At 38.5% G+C, this 16,545-nt stretch overlaps 1 protein-coding gene across 1 annotated transcript; it reads left to right on the forward strand.

Moving 5' to 3' along the window:
- Positions 1-15,074: 15,074 nt before the first annotated feature.
- On the forward strand, positions 15,075-16,199 carry LOC147636277 (protein PHOSPHATE-INDUCED 1-like). The gene has a single exon (XM_086801131.1). It carries the CDS (start codon positions 15,085-15,087, stop codon positions 16,045-16,047), a length of 963 nt encoding a protein of 320 aa, XP_086657257.1. The 5' UTR covers positions 15,075-15,084; the 3' UTR covers positions 16,048-16,199.
- Positions 16,200-16,545: the final 346 nt, after the last annotated feature.

The raw sequence follows: 16,545 nt of genomic DNA on the forward strand, positions 1-16,545 counted from the left end.
AATTGAGATAAACTTTTCAAGAAGAAAATAGCAACTTCCCCATCATTGCTGAAATGTCGGTGATAAATTAGCATCTTTGCATATGATAGCTTGTTGGATGTAGTGTGACAAACTAGATGATTAACAAAGGCCTCTCTCTCTACTCCTAAACGATCTCAGAAGGAAGATTTCATCTTCAATTAGCAACTGAAATGAAGAAAACAAAGCTTTAATGAACAAATATAGTAGCATGACAACCTGACATTTCAAATATAAAAAGACAAACCTTCATACTCTCATCTCCTTCTTCCAATTGCTTGTCTGACCATAGAAAAATACTTCTTTTAGAAGAGTCATCTGTTGGTTCCTCAGTCTTTATGTCCTTTCCAAGTATATCATATTTGAGATCCTTTTGCACTTGCCTAAATGTTGCATTATCCATCTCTTGACTCTTCTCAAACTTGGTGGCCTCCTCAAAACAAAAAGCCAATGACTCTTGTGAGTTAAAGTTGTCCTCTAGAGAGATATAAGGATCATCCTCTCATCAATGAACCCAGAATCCAGAGTGCAAGCTTGGGCAACCATTACAAGTGTATAGTCCTCCCTCAAATTCAATATACATTGTATATCATATAGCAAAACATACTCCACATCTCCAATCCTAAAAGTTGGGGGCAGTGGAACATCATGATTAGAGTTGTCAATGTCCAGAGCTTGATCATCAACTATTGTCTTCAATGTCTATGACCTTAAAGCAATAAGGTCCATAACAACAACTTCTTCCTTCTCCTTCTCAATGTTGATGTCTTCCTCTACATCTGTTTCCCCTTAACCTCTTCATCTTGACTTTTAATCTCACATGACTCCCTTGCTTCTCTCACTTCCTCAAGATACTCCTCCTCTTTTGACTGCTCTAAGAGCTCTTCTGGTGCTCCATGCACATACCAAAGGTAGATTGCAAAAGCCAAACTTTCATCAAAGAGCCTGCACTTTTTGGGGTGCATGGAACACTTTGCCTTGGTAGTCTGTGGAAATTGTTCATACCTTTTGTTGACTACATTCTTGTATCTCAGATCTGTCAATATATCCTTGATGCGGATGTAAGCTTTGTCCTCAACACAAACCCTTCCTTGCTTTGTCAGACCTTGGAACAATTTGATCTCCTCAGCTAAGAAATCTTTGTGTTGATGCAGTATTTTTGCAAAGTCCAGTTCCTTGTTGAACATCTCATAGAATATGTGATAATCTTCATTGGGCATTGCTTCTATGAAGGAACTCAAACAACATCATGTCACATAATTTCTTCTCTAGTAGAAACAGATCCCTACCTTTTAGAAGCTGAACAAACAGAGAAGGAAATAGAATATAAGAAGAACATGCAAGAAGCACATGACAAGATCTACCTTCCTCAAGTGTTTTGCCCTTAAATTTGAGGGACATTTTCATGGGTTGTGCAAAGTCTCTCTCTTTTTCCTTTCCATTGATATTTTGTCTTTTTTCTAAAAGATTATCCAATTTGTATAAGCTATAATACTTAGGTATATTGACAATTGAGTTTGCGGTATGGTAGTTACAGCTTACCTCGAGCAGTCTCTTGCTTTAGTGCCTAATGAGCAAAGTGTTGAAAATACAAGTGAATAGGGTGTGTGCGGGAACAAGCCCTTGGTTAGAGACTGTAAAAGAGGATGAGTAAATGTGAAAGAACCTATGAAAAGGTGAGAAGAATCTACTGGGAGAGAATAAAGGGTAGCATGAGAAGATTTAGGAAGTGTGGAGATATTCTGGGAGAGATATTCTAGGAAAAGTGAAGAGGTGGAGAGAATCAGGGAAAAGAGGTGGAGTGAATCATGGAGAAATCAGTGGGATTTGATGCTTGATGTAAACTCTGTTAATTATCCACTAATTATGTTTTAATTATTTGCTAATCACTTTGTTAATGATGTTGATTCTAGTGTTTGATCCACCATAGCTCATCACAATGCTCTAATTTCAACATGGTATCAGAGCCATGCCTAGAATCCATCATTTTGTGAGCCTATTATCTTGTTAATTATTTTGCTAATTAGGATTAGTAGAAAATTATAAATTTTCCCTCTTTTTTCAACTAGCCTCTGTACCCCCAGCCAGTGTTGGAGGAGCTCCCTCTCCTTGCACACATAAAATTAGGCCAAACCCTTCTGGAACATGATAGCTATCTCAGTGCTCTTCAAGCTCATCAAGAAAAGAGCACAAACCGTCAAAACGGAGCTGGGAGAAATCGCTGTTTTAGCAAGCTCCGTTTTTCTGCAGCAAATCACTAATTCCCACTTCATCAAATCAAATTACTCTAAATCCTCTTAGCCCCAGGGATTTTCAAGCATGCTTTACAAGCTGGTGAAGACAGAATTCAATTTCATCAAGTCTACAGTGAGATCCAAGCTCTTCATCAAATCTGCAGGTGACTTTGGTAAAACAGAGATTAAGCTTTCAATATTTCGTCAAATCTTGTGTTTCTTGGCTTAATCCTCTACTAGACTCATTGCTATTGATGGCTTTGAAAGCATTTGAGCTCATCTGAAGTCTAAGGCACCAAATCTAGACTCCCCGCATACTCTGTTTTCTACACACAAAATAGTGGATTAATTTGCTAATCAATGATTAATCAGTACTAATCACTATATTTTGGTGCAATTGAGGGTTCAAATTAACCATTAGGTATCTAATACAGATCCCTATAACTTCAGATTGCAATTCGAAGTTGGTTTGATACTCCAACCATCCCGTACAAATTGGTTACCCTTGATTTAATGTAATTTCTGGTGGTAAAATTGTGCTGATAAAATCGTGATAATCATCATTTTCCATTTAACCCTTAGTTAATGCCTGCAAATCTCACTCAAAATCAAGATTATTCACAGCCAGAGTTGCATTTTGGAATGTGCATGAGAATGAATGCTATACGCATTATGTATTGGGCACATTGCATCAGTGTAAATATGGGATCAGACACTGCCCTTGTCCAAAATAAGGCAAGAGGTAAGACCTCCCACATAAATTTGGGTTTGCATTGCATAATGACACAAGATGAACATCAAAAGCCCAAAGGAACTGTCAGCAAAACATTTAAATATTATGTTGCTCACATGGAGCAAAAAGACTTGACGGACGAGCTCATGGCCCCAGCCATGAAAGAAGAAGAATATCTCTTTCCAAGAAGAGGATCCACACCGAGAAGAAGATCTGAAGGAAGACCTGGACACGAGAAGAGAAGCTGCCACAAGAAGAGAAGCTACCCCAAGAAGACTGAAAGAAGAGAAAGACACGGACGCGTGGAGAGAAGCTGCCACCACGACAAGAAGATTGAAGACAAGAGAAGATGTGAGGCTCCAAAGAGTGAGGAGCCATGTGAAAATCTCTGAGAGAGAGAGAGAGAGAGAGAGAGAGACCCCACAACCCAATGTAACCTACCCCAACAAAGTAAAACCACCTCTGAGCCACCGATGATGTAGGCCACGTGGTAGATAGATGTATACAGTGTGAGCACTTTAGTCAAGGTCGCGGGCAACTATAGTAAGCCTTGGAATAGAGAGAGAGAGTGTCAAGGACTATGAGTTTAGGGACTTGAGGCACTGGTCGCAGGCTATCAAGTAAGAGAGAAACTTGATATAGGGTCCAGGTGTGCTAAGATAACTTGAGGGGAGATGTAGACACTAGTCGCAAGTAAGGGGAGGCAAACTTGGTATAGGGTCTAGGTGTTCTAGGAGTATTCACTTGAGGGGAGGTGTTGAAAAGAATAAAGGGTAGCATGAGAAGATTTAGGAAGTGTGGAGATATTCTGGGAAAAGTGAAGAGGTGGAGAGAATCAGGGAAAAGAGGTGGAGTGAATCATTGAGAAATCAGTGGGATTTAATGCTTGATGTAAACTCTATAAATGGAGGCATTGCCCTAATGAGAATTTGCTGGTTTTTGAGTATCCATGCCTACATTAATCTATTTGTTAATTATCCCTGATTATATCTTAATTATTTAATAATTACCCACTAATTATGTCTTAATTATTTGCTAATCATTTTTTTAATGATGTTGATTCTAGTGTTTGATCCACCATAGCTCATCACAATGCCCTAATTTCAACACAAAGGTTACAGATCTTTTGAGAGGCCTTTTTCTCTCTCCAAGATCTAAGTAGGCAAAAAAAACAATGGTAACATAAGGTAAGACACGTTTGTTCAGAAAGAACCAAAGAACGCGATGTGAGGGATGGAGGATTGCCCAAAATCCTAAATGGTGTTGTATAGTGCTTTTGTAGGAAAGAAACCAAACAATGCGATATAGTTGTTTGAGGAATGCTTAAGGCCTCAAATCTCTTTCTTTGGCTTCTTCTTAATATAATACAACAAGATACGACCCTGACTGGTACAACCCCCACACAGCACATAATAGTGCACTACCCCACACAACATAGAATAGTCATGAGGATACCTTCTTGGTTTTCCATCCCTGTTGGTGATGTCTTGTCAAGCTTGGCAAGTGCTCCTTGAACTGGTGCAGGGTGACAAGGTGCCTTCTTCCTAGATGCTAGCTAGAAAACTATGAGAGGGTGTCTCTGCTTGTTGCAAGTACTCCTTGAAATGGTGACAAGGTGCCTGCTTGCTAGATGCTAGCTGAAATTGTGAGAGGGTGCCTGCTTGTTGTTGCAAGTGCTTCTTGAACTAGTGACAAGGTGCCTGCCTGATGGTAGCCCCAACAGGGAGAGTGGGGGGAACTAGCAAGTGTGGGGGGAACTAGCCACATGCAAAAGTGTTGAGGAAACAAGGCACTTAATATAAAAAAGGCATATTCCTCGAGTTCAATGGATAGAAAGTGCATTTAATGCCCACATGTGTCGCCCTCTTTTCCTACCTCAAATCGCACTTAGTTAACGAACGTTGTTATTCTCTCATGCATGTCATTATTTTCCATACCTTTTTGCTGCTCTTCCAACACTCATGCTCACCATCTCATTACATCAGCATAGCTAGACAGCCAACTCACCCCACTGGACATCCAACTCAAGGGACAAACAAGTAATCTCTTTCTCAAGTTTTTGCATGAGCTCTTAAGTTTTTGCAAGATCTAGTGATAGTTATGTTCTTGGGTGCATTGGAATGGTTGCACAGGCTATCAGAGAACACAATATTAGGGGCCACACATTGCATAGATTTTGGTGGAATGCACAATTGCTTTTCAGGTCTAGTGTAGGTTGTACAAATTAGAAAGTGCTAAAGAATGCGACTAAGCACTAGCAAGGTCTTTCAATCACTCAAATCGTGTTCTTTGGCGTGTTTCCAAAAAGATGTTGCACAATGCGATTTGGGCAACTGGAATCAAGTGGTCTAGGCATATCACGTTCTTCGGCATGAAATACCAAAATTTTTATGTATTTGCTCTGGCAGGTATAAGTCATTTTCTGATGAATGGCAAGAACTAAGCAAACAGCAAGGGTAGAGGGTCAGGGTCCTCCTATTTTAAGGGTTGCCAAGAAAGGCACCAGCAACAGCACCATCCAAGACTAGAGCAACTAGAAAAGGAAATTCCATGCACATCCTTCAGCAAGCATAGACAAGGAGATTCACCCAGAGAGTGACAGTCCTGAGAGAAATAAGACAGGCACAAAAGGCTATTGGGTTTGCTATCCCCAAGGCACCCTTCCAGAGGTTTGTGATAATAACTGGTCATTGGGAAAGCGGTGGTAGAGGTCTGCTATCTACACACTCTAGGAAGCAATAGAAGACTTCCTTATTGAGTTCTTCTAGGACACTTCTCTCAGGCTGTAAGAAATTTGAGGGAGCCAGTAACAAGCTTAACTAAATGGTTTACACACTACAACTTTCATAGGGTCAATACCATCCTTTTTCCCTATCAGAGTAAGTGAATGCTGCCTATCGTGTTGATCTTTTTACCATGTCTACTTGAAGACTGATTGATTTGTCTTTCTTGCAATGGGCACTGGAGCTTTATGCATTGATGTCGAGGATCATGAATGCTTTCTCTTCAACTCCTTATATGGGACCCATCAAGAGATTAATATGTATGTTTCCTTTCTACAAGTTTTGTTTTATTTTGGTAAGGTTATTTTGGAATTGTTATTAAGTACATCTCTATGTTGTAGATTCTTAAAGAGACTGTTCAATGCTCTTGATCACATTCCCCCCCCAATGTCAATCTTTTAGACTCTATTAAACCTCTTTTCATGCTTGTAAGTGCTCCCCTTCCCTCTACACATGTTGGTTTTCAATATGATGTAACAGATTGCTTATGATTTTTAATGCATGTCCAGACTCCACAACAGAAAGATGGAGGACCTTGATTCATGCAAAATACATGTTCCACATGATTTTAAAAGACTAGACATTGTAAGTTCAAACACCCATTCATTTATAATGACACTGTACACTGATCAACATGGGATCAAAAGGTAACTAAACTTCTTAATCTTAATTATAGCTTGATGAACATAGCTACAATGTAGAGTTTGTGGACAGTTTTAGGGCTAAAACTGTAAGTTTTCTGATAGACCATGCTCACAGAGCACCAAGAGAAGAGGTTCCTGTGCCAAAAAAAGGAGAGACCTCAGGTGAGTAGATCAAAGAGAAGAAAAGCATGGAATCTGATCCATAGATAGGGGAAATTTTTAATAAGGAGGAGATTAGAGAAAAGGAGCCTACTGTTACAAGAGAGGGACAATGGAATAAGAGCCTGCAGAAGAGGATCCCATGGTACAGGAAAATGCTGCTCAAAAGGAGTTCATGATGATGGAAGAGGGGAAGCCCTTGGAGAATGAGCGTGTGCTAGGAGTTGAGCCTTTAATCTCCTCTCCCACTGTGCCAAAAGAATAGCCTCTACGTGAGGATCAGTTTGTGCCTTTGCCCATGGATCAGCCTCTGCCTATGCCCAAGGATCAACCTCTCCCATCATTTGCATAAGTAAAGCCACAATCTGTTGAGCCTCTTCCATCACCTACTCTCATGTAACTACTTTTGTAATGATGTGTAAACAAACCTGTAATTGTTGATCTTGGCAAATTTTGACAATCATAATTTGGATATCTTTGCATTGTATCTTGTTCTCCCTTCGATGCAGTACCTGTTGTGATGTTGTTTCAGTTTTATGTATGACAAACTTAGATATTAAGCAAGTTTAAGTTATTTCATTTACCTTTTTGTTGTTCAAAATAAATGAGAAGCTTCATGAAACATTTCTTGTTGTTTCTAGGAGCACATCATGACATAATTGTGTAAGTGTGCAGCACTATCTAAGCAACATAACACCTAACAGCAATCCATCTTCATAAACCTTAATATCAACCAATTCATTATCATCACCAAAAGAGTTTAGGTCTTGATCCATTGGGACCAATTGATTTTGAATAAGCTTGCTGCGTTTGTAGTAAAAAGAGAATATGAAATTACGAGTCACAATCATACATTTGATTGCAATTGAGTTTGGTACCACTTCACAATAGACTTTACAATCATACATTTGATTGCAATTGAGTTTGGTACCACTTCACAATAGACTTTATTGTAGGTTTTTCTATCCCAGCCATTATCCACAAAGTCAAAATTATCTATAGTAGCATTGGCTTTGTAGCTGAGCATTGTTCTACAGGCCTTCACATCATATTTGTTGAACAAGTCCACAAAAATTGTAATGGGCATGCAAATATTTATTTTGACAATTCTAGTTGCAATGCCTAGCCGTGGAGAACGCTGCACATCCAAGAAGAGTTTAGCTAGACTATAAGTCTCTATAATAGTGGCATGAGGAATAGGACAATCCATACTATGCCATTCTAGAAGATCTAGCCTTCTCAAGGCACCATAGGTGTTTTATTTGTCCAACAATTGGTAGAAATGATCGTAAAAGAAAATATAGTCAGGATAAACATGCAACACAAGTTATTTGTGCATGTACACATGCTGAATTAAAATCTCCCTGACATTTTTCTTCCCTTCTACAGTTCTAAAATCCTTCACCATACCTTTCCATGCTACCAAAAATTGATTCTTGGATCTTTGCTTCTTTCTCCTGTTTGGTTGCACATCAAAACCCAGCTCCCTTTCGATATAATAAGCTTTTGCCAACACCCAGTTGCAAAAATTCTATTGGCAATCTCAATAGAGTTAATAGAAGAAGCGGGTCGATGGGGAAAAGAACTCACCTCCCTTCTTTTATCCTTTGCATTTGGCTCTACATAGAGTTTTGCACAAGCTCGGCGATAGTTTTCTGTTGCCATTCTTGAGAGCACAAGACAGTAAGAGATGGTAGAGTGTAGAAAATTGAAGAAGCTAGAGGAAGATGCTCAAGCGAGAAAATTGGTTTAGGAGGGAATCTTTTTTGTGTCTTTGATGATATAACTGCACTCACAATAGAATAATGGTTTAGGATGGAATCTTTTTTGTGTCTTTGATGATATAACTGCACTCACAATAGAACAATCATGTCAAAATTGAAAAGGATCTCTTCATTGAATGCAAACAGCTGTATATTCAATAAAATATGATTCTTATTTCTTTTTTTTGTGATTTTTATTTTGTTTTCGCAATTTCCCCAACGTTACATTGGCCTTTCTCTGATTGGTGGGGGGATTTTCGTTTTGGGCAATAGGCCCCAAAATGAGCTCCATTCTCCCCTAATGACACTTTAGTTTCTATTAGCTTACAAACTTCCATATTATTAGTCAAAATTTAAAGATCCCTTCATAGAAGAACATAGATGTGGATATTATAGACATCTATTATATTACATTAATGTTCTCTAGCATTATTATTGTGAAATATAAGATCTTACTTCATGTGAGAGGAGTTGCCTGCATACACCACATATTGTATCCTTTTACATGGTATCAAAGATTTTGCTTGGTACAAATCTTCATTTCTTGTAAGCAATTAACAAATATTCTTTTCTTGTAAGCAATTAATAGAACATTAGAAGAAATGGATACTTCTTCAAGGCCCTAACCACCACCATTTTGTAATGAAAACTTAATGGTGCCATTTATTATTTGTGGAAGTTCAAGCTAAAGGCTATTCTATCCTTCTATGTTCTTTGGGATACCACCATCCACATTAATTTTCATTTTTCTACCAATAGTGAATGTACAAGGAAATTCAAAACCACTTTCACTTGACCTCATCTGGGCTTAAAATTGACGGAATGATACATGCTTTTTTGGGCCATTATTACTAGCATCATGAAAGATAGTATTCTTAACATGGTAGAGTACATGTATTAAGAGTTACAAAATCTTGGGATCTATTATAAGCCTAGAAATCTATTAGATACAATAACATAATTTAAATGAAGGGAAATTAGTTAATTTTTGTAGAGAAGATATACAAAACAAAATATAGGTTTAATGATACTTAAGAGAAGTACAAGACACAACTAGTTGCCAAAGTTTTACATACATCAAATAATTTTACTTTTAACATGCTTTTTATCCCATAATAAAATTGACCACAATCCACATCATCCTATCTTGTAATTAAAATTAGTGACTTGTCTACCAAATGGATGCAAATTTTGATTTATTTAATGTGAGCCTTAGACAAGGCCAACATTTGGTTGTCTCTAGACCTACATGAAAAAGGTGGAGAACTAAAACTTTTGGTTACAAATTCCATAGGGAGTCCTCTTTAAAAATAAACAAATTCCAAAGGGATTCCTTCTGAAAAGTATAACAAACTGGTGGATATTCTACATATGAAAATGTATCCCATGATATTTCAATGTGATAACTAGACTTATATGCCCATGATTGCTTCAAATATTTTGTTTCATGCTTGTATAAAACACATTGAAATTTCTAATCACTCTATGCACAAGCTCACCATGTTTAGAGAGACTGAGGTACTCTACTACCTTATGATACAAAAATTACAAACATGTTCACAAAAGAGTTTAACAAACGATAAGTGGGTAGATATATATACATCAACTAAAAATTTAGACCACAAAGATAAACCACCTTTGGTTAGACTTTTTTTTGGGGGGGAGGGGTGGTTGTGTTTTGGATTTGAATGCTTCACCCTCATATTCTAATGACCAACTCATCTATGTATGCATATCATTATAAGGAATAGCCATCTCTAGCTAACTTTGATTACCTTTTTTTAGCTTAAATGTGGAAAATAGAGGCAAGTTGAATAATCAGCATTTTGGCCCATAATAGTTCATGGCTAGCAAATCGACTACCCAATTGAGTTGCAACCCGATTAGGTAACAACAGCCCAATCGGGTTGCAATATTGCATGTAGCACGTAGTTACATATCACGAATTCCTAGACTCCTATGTTATCCTTAAGAAGGCATTTATAAGTTTTAACCAATGGCATTTTTCCAAGTCAATAAAGGGGGTAGCAAATTGTAAATAGGGCTATATGTTTAATAAGTACCACAGCATGGAAAGGCAGTCTAGTGTTGTTCCATTCCTCAACCTTGCTTTCCACCTTATTATACTGACCCACTCTTTAAAAACAAAATCTCTTTGTGAATGATAAAGGTTAAAAACTCAATTTATAGTTCCTCTATTTATAGATGAGATGCTTGTATCTTGTAAAGTTTGATAATATTATAAAAGAGACAAACCTCATGTTTTCCTTTTACATGTATGATTAATTACTACATTGAGTGTTGCATCTTATGTTAAGATACCTTCGCACTACCAAACCCAAAGAGTGTATGAGAATTGAATTAATTAGAACTTAAAAAATAAATATTTTCTCTTTATTCTAACATTTTATGTGAACAACTCATAAAATTGGAGTCCATGTGCATTGATTATGACAAATCAGAGCCTATGTGACCAAATGGCTACATATAGCCAAACAACATCCACACCTATATATATATTTATGTAGAGATGTGGTTCAAAAGTGAGGATGTACAAAAGTGTGCTATTTGTGGAGTGATTTGACGTTTTTTTTAATGATGCCTAACATTAATCAAACTAACAATATTTTAGCCAATTATATTCCATGGGCATCTATGTAATCATGATTGGTTTATCATATGCTCTACAACATCAATTAAAAACCCTTTCACTTTCTTCTTTCGCATGCCATTATTTCCCTTACCATTCAAAACTTGATCAAAAAAGTCTTCTAGTACAATTGGACTCCACAATTTAGACCCCTTATTTATGCTTATTAGGGTGCCTATTTCATATACAAAGATTTATAAAATTTAATAACTTAAAAATAACACAATGTTATGTGTCATGTCTCTCTATCTCCCTACTTGAATACTCCTACATGGACATACAAGCATATTAAGGAACTCAAAAGAGACATGTCAAGCATTATTCATTCCCAAACCATTCTAAGTAGATAAGGAGAAACCATTCTAAAAAGAATAATTTTTTAACATTCAATTATATCCAAGCCATTGAGTGAAGACACTAAGATTTATTAGATTTTGAAATGTGTTAACATATTTGCAGTGGTCATTAGTCATGCTTAAGCTAGCAAACGCCCAATGTGTCTTTCATGTGTATGGTTGAGTTCCCACTTGCACACGTTTGCATACATGTGTGTGTGTGTGTGTGCGTGCGCGCACGCGCGTGCGTGCGCGCACGCGCGTGCATGCATGCACGCCCATGCATGTGTTGGCTGAGTATCCACTTGTGGTTGAGTATCCACCCATGCACTCTTTCATACATGTGTGTGTGTGTGTTCATGCACATGTGGGTGCATGTGTGCGTACTTGCACACGTGCACACACGCACACACACTCATGCATGCTCTCTCTCTCTCTCTCTCTCTCTCTCTCTCTCTCTCTCTCTCTCTCTGTGCACGTGCCAAATAGAAACCAAGCTAGACAACCCAAGATTAAACTCCAAAGAAAACACATGATGATTTAAATCGATGCTAATATAAGATCAAAGAGATTGATAACTACTTGAAACTAACTCTTTAAAAGCATGGTCACTTTGTGTTCTTTTTTAATGAGTAGAGTGCCAAGTTATCATGCACATTGAAACTTTTTGTGTTTTATATATTTGACTTCTCTAAGGTAGATTCAGATCTTCAAAATTCCAACAACTTAAAAGCTCTAATACTTTTGGTCATTAAAATGTTTTATAATGCCAGCATCTTGTTTTAAAATCCTTTTTTAATGTTAAAATTATTATATTTTGTATTTCAATTTTAACAAAATTTAAAGTTTTTTGTGTGTGTGCACGTGCACGTGCCAAACAAAAACCAAGCTAGACAACCCAAGATTAAACTCCAAAGAAAACACATGATGATTTAAATGGATTCTAATATAAGATCAAAGAGATTGATAACTACTTAAAACTAACACTTTAAAGCATGGTCACTCAGTGTGACCTTTTTTAATGAGTAGAGTGCCAAATTATCATGCACATTGAAACTTTTTGTGTTTTATATCATTTGACTTCTCTAAGGTAGATTCATATCTTTAAAATTCCAACAACGTAAAAAGCTCTAATACTTTTGGTTATTAACTTGCTTTATAGTGCCGCCATCTTGTTTTAAAATTATTATATTTTGTATTTCAATTTAAACAAAATTTAAAATTTTTTGACTCAGGATATACAACTATTATGAAGGAATCACATGAATTTATTATAGTATTTTTTATTCTTTAGTTGAAAACTATTGTAAAAGCTCAGAATGTGGGAAGTTGGAGATAGCTCAAAGGGTGATGTTGAACATCGTATTATAGAAGTTATCTTTTAAATTAAGAACTATTGATGATGTTCTTTTGTGGCTTCTCTTCATGATCATATAATGTGGGATGCAATTTATTAATTTCAATCTAATTTGAATATTTTATCGCCTTCTACCATGTCATATTTTTTTATACAAGCCTTAATCTAGTTCAGTTCTCTTGGTTAAATATTTATCTTCAAGGATCAAAAGTTCATGTTGATAATAATGCAAGCAAATTTGGTGCATAAAATGAAAGTTAAGTTAGCATCCCCCTATTTTATTCATGTTTTCGTAAAGAACACTCAATGATTGATCGCACATAATCTTGATTTTGTGTGTGTGTGTGTGTGTGTGTGTGCACGCGCGCGTGTGCATGCACATGCATGCAATCCTTTGTCTCCATATGGAATGATGCACTCCATAAATAAGTGTTGAGCATGATTAAGTGTACTAAGTCTTGATTGCAAGTTTTGTATGACTTTTATAACTTGAACAATAATGTTAAGGTCTCATTGACTCAACATTCAAAATAACATTATCTTCATGCAAAGGGAATGCTCACATTGGCATGACAAAATTAAATGTTTTCTTATGAGTAGTGCTAGAATACCAATGTAATAAATGGGCATAACTACTCACACACTCACGCATGGCCTTACATAACGGCATGTGTGTGTGTGCACACATGCATATGTGCATTCGGCTGTGCATATGGGTACGAATGTGTGTGTTGTGCACACGTGCATATGTGCATTCGTGTGTGCATGGGGGTACGAATGCAATATGCATGTGTGATATACAGTGTGCATGTACATGGCTTATGCTTGTGAAGTTCCTCACTTCCATACACATTTTGATGACGTGTTTGCTTCATTTTCAAATAAATACAAGTTTTTACTTTGTGGCCCAACTAGCTCTCAACACAAATCTTGAAAGAAAGAATTTCTCCATAAATCACTTTTCAGAGGATTCGCTCACCTACACAAGATCATAGAGGTCCCACTATATTGGAACGTCACAATGTGACAAATAAGCTAGAAAACAAAATGCATATTCACTTGGAGATCTACCTCCAACATGGATAGACTTACATACACAGCTAGACAAGAACTTCGTCGCCCTTACTACATGCATTACAAGAGCCTAACAAGCCTCGTGTATTTCCTTATGGTATTGTCATTGATCAAATTAACACATAGAAATTCCCAGGCTTATCCCAAGCTAGTATTCATTTTCACTCATTGTCACTCACTTCAACAACCAGGTAGCCAAGTACAAGCCTTCTAAGTCACTATTCGGTGACCCTTACATCAATCTTTTTTGATAGGGAGGACTGAAGAGGAAAATGAAATTTTGAACAACCATTTTCTTCAACTGTTTATCTAACTAAGTATAACTAAATCTTGAAATTTTTGAGGAGGTATTTGTTCTTATGTATAAATTTGAGAAAGATTTCTCAAAATTTGAACAAGTTCTAGGCTAAGTTGAACCTACTTTTTTCCAAAAACTTAGAGGGTTTTGACGAGGGTAAAAAATAAGGAGCATATCCTATAGTCAAAGTAGAGATAGGTTGGCGAATCTTTCTCTGATAGAAGGTAGAGTCTGTAGGAAACTTTGGCGAATGTTTGAAAATTTCCAAGATATATGCTCACTTTTAGTGTAATTTGGTGATTTTTTCTCTAAAATTTACCCAAAAATGCTACCTTAGGCTAATATATTTAAAAAGTCGCCATTCTTTAGAGTCTAAAATAGCCCAAGACTTCTATAAGACCCTTGAAAATTAGCCTTTGGGCTAAATTTCGCCTCTAATTTTTTCTTGGGTTTTGGTGCTTGTGTAATAATGTTGGGAAAACCCGAGATCTGTGAGGGAAAAAACCATTGTACCGTCGTTTTAGTGTAATTTTCACTATGCAAGTTGAGAAAAACTAGTAATTTTGACTAGCCTTGAATTTAAAGATTCAAATTTTTTAAGTTTTAGTTTTGTGCATCTGTTTGGGTTGAGCTTGAAGGTCGTCCTTTTTTGTAAAGTTTCTAGGGCTGCGGGCTCATAAACGTGCTCGAATTCGAATAGGCCACATGGCAGGAGGTGTCAGCAAATCAGTTGTACAACTGTAACTGTGGATGAGCGACGATTATCCAGCGTGGACGCACGCGTCACGTCACGGGGCGGCACTGTGGCCAAGCTCATTTACGTGGGCCATATCCTTTTCGACATTCTACTTGCATGATGTGAACCAGCGCGGACAAAGGCTGACGTGGAGCCAAGTTGGCACAGATCCCGCGCCTGGAGGCTAAACGTGGAGCCATCTGGTCACAGATCCCGCGTGACGTGGAGCCACGTGGCGGTTGTCGGGGCTCTATATAATCCCTCGAGCCCCGTTCTCGCAACCCAACCCTGCTTTACAATATGGCTCCAGTCAAAGTCCTCTCCATAATATTCCTTTCGCTTCTCCTACTCGTGTCCCCGTGTGACTCTGCCCCCCGCAAGCTAGTGCTAGTTCCCACGCCACCCCTGGTGCTGTCCTACCACAACGGGCCTCTTCTCACTGGTCCATCCTCTCTCAACCTCTACTACCTCTGGTATGGCTCCTTCACACCTTCGCAGAAGCACGTCCTCTCAGACTTCGCTTCTTCTTTCTCATCTCCATTATCATCTTCTTCACCCTCTGTTGCTTCATGGTGGTCTACAGCAACCTCTTACACAGACCAATCCCACGCCCATGTCTCCTCTGCCATCTCGCTAGCTGCACAGACCTCTGTGCCATCCCCTTCACCTCCGTCTGTGCTCAAGAAATCAGACATTCTGTCTATCCTGCTGTCCTCGTTGGGCTCCAAAGCTCTACCTGTGGATCCAAGGGGTCTGTACTTCATCTTCACCTCCGACGACGTACCTGTGGAAGATTTCTGCATGAACTCCTGCGGATTCCATGACTCTACTCCGCCTTCTACCACAACTCACAGCCTCAAGCTGCCTTTCGCTTGGGTCGGAAACCCTTCAAAACAATGTCCGGGCGTCTGCGCGTGGCCGTTTGCGCTTCCGGAGTTCGGTCCCCAGACTCCTGCGTTGGTCTCCCCGAATGGGGATGTCGGAATGGACGGAATGGTGATCAACATGGCGACCATCCTTGCCGGGACGGCGACGAATCCGTTCGAAAGCGGCTACTTCCAAGGCGACGCGACGGCGCCGCTGGAGGCTGTGTCGGTGTGCACGGGGATTTTCGGCAAGGGGGCGTATCCTGGCAATCAAGGTTCTCTCTTGACCGAGCAGAAAACGGGAGCAAGCTACAACGCCCACGGCGCCAATGGCCGACTCTTCCTGCTCCCGGCAATTTGGAGTCCGGCATCTCAGACTTGCTCACCTCCGTCTTAACTCTTCACGAAGAAAACGTAACCACTACTACATCTCTTCGCACGTACGGATCGTTACTAGTATAGGTTCGCACGTGTAGGTGCTTTACGCACTCTTTTGCAAAGCTCATTCGCTACCGTGCGCTATAATATTATGTATACGTTTATCATAAACTACATGTTGCACATTTAATGATATAAACCATATGCTCTCTCTCTCTCTCTTACTCTTAAAAAATCCTCCTAATGTGCTTATGAGTGGATCCTAATAATCTCTTCCCTTGTTGTTTTTTGAACAAATTGACGGCTATGCCAAACATCCGTCCACCTCCCACCTCTGTCGGCAAACATATAACTATGTCACCTTTTCTCTTGTTTTTTTTAACATACAAACTAGAAAGGAGAAGTCAGATATATACGTTACTAGAAGGATTTGGATCTTGGACCCTCTGGTTCCTACATGAAAGCTTTAACCACCACACCATCCACGAATTCCACCTCATTATTGATGGATCCCATA

The sequence above is a fragment of the Cibotium barometz genome, chromosome 8 (assembly GCF_041138505.1).
Source record: "Cibotium barometz isolate CiBa-2024 chromosome 8, ASM4113850v1, whole genome shotgun sequence".
Lineage (NCBI taxonomy): Eukaryota > Viridiplantae > Streptophyta > Polypodiopsida > Cyatheales > Cibotiaceae > Cibotium > Cibotium barometz.